The 7,753-nt window shown below is 33.1% G+C and overlaps 1 protein-coding gene across 1 annotated transcript in view; it reads left to right on the top strand.

Annotated features, from left to right (window-relative positions):
- Window positions 1–317: 317 nt before the first annotated feature.
- The window catches only part of LOC117183123 (probable nuclear hormone receptor HR3), a 197,429-nt gene continuing 189,993 nt past the window's right edge, over window positions 318–7,753 (top strand). Inside the window, exon 1 of the mRNA XM_033376310.1 lies at window positions 318–976. Coding sequence (XP_033232201.1) covers window positions 958–976 — 19 coding nt within the window. The 5' untranslated portion in view covers window positions 318–957. The remainder of the gene's footprint in view (window positions 977–7,753) is intronic.

Raw genomic sequence — 7,753 nt, 5'->3', positions numbered from 1 at the left:
AAAACGTCTTCCAATGAAAAAGGTCCCGATTTTTGGGTAAGGTAATAAGACCTAAGAAAATAAAAGGGAAATGGTCGAAGGCTAGTATGATGTAAAGTTGTAAACTGTAAAGTAAAGAAGAAGAAGTGGAGATGAAGAAAGGGTGATGGAGGGGGTGGACGCATGTGCGCGTAAGTGCGTCACAGCATTTCAAAGATGGTTTGGTGGGGAGTCGGGGGGTGGGTTGGAGGGGGTAAGGGCTAAGCCACGAGCACCTGTGGATCTCTGCACGGTGAGCCGGTAGAGTCACTCACCGACCACCACCACCGAACCTCCAAACGCCAATCTTTAATCCAAAACCACCCGATTAAAAATCGATTTTTAATTCTCCACGTCAATTATCGATCTCAAAACAAATCCGTCCTTAATCGTCCGGCAGATAATAAAAAAGCTCTTCCGGAAGTTGCCTTGAAAGTTGCTACTCGGTGGTGTTGGTAAACATTGTTAGTAGTTTTAACAATTTATTTATTGTAACCTCGTCTTCTGTGGTATATATCCACCTCTGGTGGTGTGATTCTCTGCGTCCGTCCAAACACCAATTTAGTGTCTTAGTTGTTGATTTCGTGTTGAAAACAAGTTTGGAAAGGTTTTTGGATCCTTTCAAGTGTGCAACTTCGAATTCGGAACCAGAAGGACATTTCAGCAAGTGGAAACCCTTATGGGCCAACAATTGAGAACCGGAAGTGTGATCTTCTACTCTAAGATGCGATATAAGTGGGAAATTTGACACGTGCAGTGAATCTGAAAGATCTTGTGCACTAACAATTGTGATAGATAGAGATATTTTTAAATATTTTTGCATTTGTGCAAAAAGGTGAAAGATTCTTAGTGCAGTGTCATTTGAAATTCTGGTGTGTCGACGGGTAATAATAGCACAATCATCAGTTTTGGATATCAGGATATGCGATTGCGGACATCATGCCTAGCACGATAAGAGGTAAGTTTAGCACAAAAAATCCGTTGGTGTGCATTTTGTTGCATCTCATCTTGAACAATAAAAATTTTCATTTTGCCTCAATTTGTTTTCGATTGGACAAAGTCAATTCAAACGTATTGGTTAAACATGTTTCTTGAGACACAAAAGAAACATGTGCCGCTAATAAACAATTTAATTATTTAATTTCTGCATTAAAAGACGGATGTCTCGTCATGCAACATTATGGACAAAGTCAATTTAAACAAATTAAATCAAGTACGAACCTTTCTTAGTTAATTAAACATGTTTGTTTAGACTCCAAAGCAACATGCTTACCCACTAATAAAAAGTTTACACTTGATTTAATGTGTTTAAATTGACTTTGTCCACAACTGCTTTAAAACACGGATAACTGTCTGATGCCTGATGGTCGCGAAACCGTGAACTTCCCGATATTCTTTTTTTTACCGTTCCCAAGTGCACTCGAGCGACCGAAATAAACGGTTGATGGATCTTCCGTTACTCGCCAAAATTCATTGTTTATTCGTTAATAATGTTACTTACGCATTTCATCAAATGATAAACAGGGCACACATCAAGCGAGCAATAAATGAGAGTGGGCCAATTGATTTTTATTGTCTTTACTTCAATTATTGTTCATAATTTTTTAGTTTATTAATAATCAGGGAAGAATAAGTGAAATATTAATATAAATTTGTGGAAGGTAACAGTACTCGCGTTGTGGTCGTGATGGCAGGGTCACTCCAGGTCAGTAACACACTGACAGCAGAAACGATATAATGTGGCTCGACATACACGTGAACCGCCGCTGTGTAAGTTGCACATGCAGGTAACAGGGTACAACACTCTATCGATCCGTAATCAGTAAATAAAGTAGTAAGGGTCAGATTATTTCTTCCTCATTCTCTAAAGTCGTATCAGGTTGCCCTTACCAATAGTAATTCTACACTCTCCTTTAACTTTTTCAAAAATGCTTCATCATTTTAAAAAAATCTTCGGAAACGTTGGCTCAAAAATAGTACTGGGGAATACAATTGTTCTCAGTTCATATTAAATCTGAAAGTATCGATTGTTCTGCAAAGAATGAAAGAATGTAACAGTGTTTTGTTTCTTCATATTGATAGAGATTTTCATATCAATCAATATTAATCTATACAAACTGGGTGTTAATTTTTAAACTCTTTGATTATAAATCATAATGTCTAGATGTTAGGACTTAATATCTGTAGCTTGATTTCGCAAATCAAATCTTCAGAATTCGTCAAAGGTTAAGAATCGACCATGACTCTTAAAGTTGAATGACCTTACGGTGCTCTTATGTGTCCCCAAAGAATATCCCGTACGTAATATTCAGGTTTATTAAGGCTTCTTCTAATGTTTCTTTTCCTAATTTATCATTAATTGGTAACTTAAAAATAGACAGTTATTTTTAACTATTTTTAAGTTTTTTAAGTTGTTGTTAAAACCCTAATAGGATTTTTATTACTTACAGTTTCGTATCTTTAATTTAAAATTTTGAAAATTAAATCTTCATATTTTTCAACAAAAATTATTAGATTTAAATCCAATGATTTTTGTTTAAAATAAGAACATTTAAAAGCTTGAATACTTTAGGATCTTGTTAGTTTTTTCAGCAGAAATTGGAATTTTTATTAAAAACATCATTAGATGTAAAAAAATATTTACAATTATTGAACAAGTTTAGTTTATGTAAAATTTCTCATTCGGTTGTTTTAATCAGAGATAATTCAATCCTAAAGAAGATTTACAATTTGGAACATTTTGTTTTTATGGTATATTAGTGTTTTTAATCCAAAATTGCTATTATTAATAGAAATTCATTAGCTTCGAAGCAATATTTACAAAAATTTACAATAATTAGGATATGTTTGCGCTTTTCACCAGTTATTGGTTATTTAAAACAATAATAATTTTAAAATTATTGTTTTTGTGTTATAGCAATAGTAAAATGATTTTTTCAAATATATATCTAATCTAAAAAAGCAAGAAGAGCAACATTTGATCTCATTTTCTGAAAATCAAGTGGAGAAAATAAATTGTTTAAACATTAAAGAGTATTAAGAAAAAAAATTATTTTTTAAGATATTAACATTCGTCCTTCAGAATTCGTCAAAGGTTAAGAATCGACCATGACTCTCAAAGTTGAATGACCTTATGGTGCTCTTATGGGTCCCCAAAGAAGCAATTGAGGCTTTTTTTATTGTTTCTTCTTATAATTCGTCATTCATCCGTAACTTCAAACTACGAAGTGATTTTCAACTTTTTTTAAATTGTTAAAAAATTATATTTTTTTATTAAAAGTGTGGCCTTTTTAGCTAAGTTGCAATATATTTGGAAAGTATCGCAATCATTGTTGTTAAAAACCTATTTGGGTTTTTATTACTTTAACTGGCTTTATAACTATGATTTGAAATTTTTACAAATAAAACTACATATTTTTTTTAGCATTAATTTAATATTAATTTTATTTTTCAAGATTTAAATCCAATGATTTTTGTTTAAGTCTTTTTTCGCCGGATATTGGAGTTGTTATTTTAAAAAAATGATTAGATTTAAAGAAGATTTATAATTTTGAACAATTTTTTGTTATGATATTTTTGTGTTTTTAATCCAAAATTTATTATTGTTCATAGAAATTCATTAAATTTCAGAATTATTTAAGTAATATATACTTGCTCAAATATATACTTAACCTAAAAAAGAGAAGAAAGCAACATTTGATCTCACCACATTTTCTGAAAATCCAGTAGAGAAAATAAATTGTTTAAAAATTTAAGAATGTTCTTAAAAAAAATTATTATTTAAAATATTAAAATTCGTCGAAAATTTAGTGCAATAAAATGTTTCTTCTGCTTTTTCTAGGTACTATCATCATTGATTAAAGACTCATAACATCTAGAAAATCATTGATTTCGCGGTTTACATACCTGAAAAAGTTAAATGTATAAACAAATGAAAATTAGTCATAAAATTATTGATTACTTTTAAATTATTGATTAATGATTAATTACGAACAAACATTTTAAAAAACGTTCATAAACCGCAATAATAAACGTAAAATTTAATGTTGTGTTTGTAAATTTTAAAGGAAGCTAAATAAGAAAATTGTTTCATTAAAAACTTGATATGACGTTACACAATATTTTTCTTTCGTCGCTAATGACCATGTAGTTGATGCGGCGTTAAACATCTAAATAAAAAAAAATAAAAAATTTTCTTATCTTTGCGTATCAAGGTCGTTAATGGTTTTTCAATGTTAGATCGGAACAAACGTCCATTTAATCTGAAATTCTTTCCCAATTGCTGTAAATTTTTGTACTTGTATTACTGCTATTGGAGATTTATGAATTAACAAAAATCTCTTTTTCCTACAGAATGAAAATTTATCAAATCTTCAAAGGCTTACTAGATTAAGAGTATTATTATATTGCAAATCGATTTGTATACGCGATCGCTCATAAACTACTTTACCGAATGTTTTCTTTTTTTTCTTTATTGGCAAGTTTAATTTTAGTCATAAAACTTGTCCCTGAGGTCAATGCACGCACGAATACCTTTCGCTTTATCGCCCCTCTTATCTTGGGGTTATACAATCCACTTTATCTTCCTTAAATCAAGTTGTTCAGTGAAGAAAGCAAATGATGTAATTATTATTACCCTTGGATTGCACCCGGATTTAAAATAATTTTTCTCTATTCAAGTTTATCGGATGATAATTGAAAGCCTAATATCTAAGTCAGTCTAATAATTGCTATCAGAAGTTTGGCTTCAAAATTCCCTGACTTTTGATAAGTTTTCAAATTCCTTTTTGAAAAAATTCTAGTCCAATTTTTCTTACAACTAAATCTCTTTGCCCGACCTCTATCAAAAAGAACTGCAGCCTCTCTTGGTACGTTTATAAATTGAAAATAATCATAAGAAATAGAATAACAGAAATGGTTTGAATGAGATTAGAGTCTTTAAAAGCAATTGCGATTTTGCCATCAAGGGAAAATTGCCTATAAAACGTGGTATACCTACTTCGTTATAAATATGCCATCATAAAGCAGAGAATGTTGCCGCGTATTCGCAAACTAAATAGCAAACCAGGAAGGTTCGTGATCGCGTGACCGGTCAAAATTTACGTAACTTCCCATGCAATTAGATCTTACTATAAAAAGCTTCTAAGGATGTTTTCGCGACACTGGTGACCGAAATGTTTATGGGCTTTCGCTCTGAAAGTCAAAAGTGTTAAAGTCCGCCTGCACGCTAGTTATCAACCAAAACCAGGGATTTCCTGAATTCGTGACCTTTCTGTAGATTATGAAAAAATCGTACCATGATCCTTTAATTTGCATAAAACATACCGCAATTTAAGAATTATATGGCCAGTCTAAGCTAATGAGTTTAGTGATATTAATAATATTTCCTAAGGACTTTAGTTTTATTCAAAGAAGCTTGCTTCACTGAAAATGATACAAATTCTAATACAATTTTTGTTGACGTGTCAGAATTGCGAAATTGATCAACTGCAGTGAATTTCAAACGAAATATTGCACCATATACTATATGTGTAATGAACTAATAATAGCTATTCAATGTGGACGCTAAAACAAGTTCTGGTTAAAGTTACTATAGATTCTGGATCCAATTTTCTTGGTCATTTTGATCCAAAATGCTGGTGAATATGATTGGAAAAATTGTGGTTAAAACTATTCTGGTTATTATTTCGGGTAGCAGGAGTTGCGCGATCATGTGTCGGTTTTAAGAAATGTCTCTTGTCATCATGTCGTGTTGCTGAGTGTGTCAAGTGACGTTTTGTCGTTAATGCCCATTTCACGAACACTTTCGATTTCTTTCATGTATTTTCAATGGAATACGTATGATTAATTATAGTTAACCATAAAATAAGTTTTTTAATAAGGCAAAGATACATGCTTTCTGCATGTAGAACAAAGTGGAACAATGAAACTTCTGAAGGATAGTAGACAACAATTTAAAAAGTGAATGTTCAAGATTCTTGATATTGAGAAAGTGATTTAAGTGCCAAGTATAGAAATTCCTCAAAGAAATAGTCTTAATGGAGATTTCTGCAAACAGAATACATGAACAACTCGATCAAAAATAATTCTCTTCTCAAATTTCTTCAGGACAGTCAATGAAATTTCAAAGGGTTCGTAGCAAATTATCTTAAGCTATACCACAAAACTCATCCGTAAAAATTCTAGTTATTAGGACCAGAAGAGCTAATTAAAACAACCAGACAATAGTCAAGCAAAAGTTTCTAACATTTTTAAGTGCATATCTAAATCAAATTAAAAGAAGTCTCAAGACCGGACAAGCCAACAGTTATCAAGAACTAAGAACTAAGAAGTTAAGAACGAGGAATCGGTATTGGAATTGGAAGACTCAGTTGGAACTCGTTGGGCCCTATTCTATTCCAAAAAGACGATAATCTTAATTTGAAGGTAGGATAAGTTGTTAGATGAGCGCTATGTCAGAGATAGTACAGGTGAATGTGTGCGTGCAGGGTAGTAGTTGGTGTGTGTTCAGGCAGGTAGGTAGGTAGGTAGGTGTTTGCATGTGTTTATGTACACGCCGCTGGTTCATTGACCCTCGCTTTTGTTCGAGAGTACGAGGCACGAAACCGGCAACCTGGTGGTTCAGGACCGGCCACAGCCGAAAACCACTCTTAGGTAATCAAACGATCCAAGGACTTTGCCACCTGCCACGTCAAAAATCCTGCGCTACACCTCAGGCGTCACGCTTGCCTGCCTGCGTGCAATAGCTGAATTGTAATTCTTATTGTATAGTTTGACAACTTACAGGGTTGTTACAAACCACAGAAGACTAAATGTAGAAGTCATCAAATTTGGCAAAAATTTTGAAATTGGTTCTGGACAACCTGGCAAAATCCTGGAACTTTGAGAAAGTTTTAATCAACCTGGAAAAGCCAAAATGGTTATAGCTAATGTCTTTATTGAAGATTCAACTATTCTGTTGAAAATTTAACTATTCCATTCAGTTCTGTTTCGCACTGTAAAATTTTTTACATACTTCCTTCTACTGACTTCCTGGATGGATATTTTATTTTAGGAAATGATAAGGCCGTTTTGACATGGAGAGTCGAGACTCAAGACGAGTACGAGAACTTGAATCTACACTGGTCAGCAAAATGGAGATGTAGCGTGAGATATGACACGCGGCAGTGACCCCACGTAACCTTAGCCGTGGTTTAAGAGTCATCTCGTGCTCACCTTAAATCCGTAGAAGGACCGTCTATTCATGTGTACCTTTCACCCCCAAAGCCTCTAATCCTAATCTCAAACGTGTTCATCCGAGAGTTAGGTAAATATGTAGAGATAAGTACTAAGTACGTTCGTTTCGTTCGACAAGGAGTCATTAAACTAACCTTAACATCAGTAATTAAACTTTGGTTAACGGTGTTTTTCGAAGAATATGAGTAGGATCTGAGCCTCGTAATATTCAATTTCATAATTTGAAGCCAAGTCGCCGAGAGACCCTTTATGTACACTGCCATCGGGAATTATCTACACGGTTAGAGGAAGACTAAAGATTAGACGTTGGATTTTATTGGTAGTAGATGAGAATTGAATTACCTGGTTATAATCAATTAACATCAGCTAATCGCTAATCATACCACATGGTTTGAAGAAGATAAAATAATGAAACAAACAATGGACCAGAATACCAACAAAATCCAACATCTTCTGATTAAATTCTTAACTGGTCAACATCAATTAGCATCAGCTAATC

The sequence above is a fragment of the Belonocnema kinseyi genome, chromosome 2 (genome assembly GCF_010883055.1).
Source record: "Belonocnema kinseyi isolate 2016_QV_RU_SX_M_011 chromosome 2, B_treatae_v1, whole genome shotgun sequence".
Lineage (NCBI taxonomy): Eukaryota > Metazoa > Arthropoda > Insecta > Hymenoptera > Cynipidae > Belonocnema > Belonocnema kinseyi.
The sequence above is the reverse complement of the archived record's forward strand: the minus strand, read 5'-3'. Positions and strand labels throughout refer to the sequence as shown.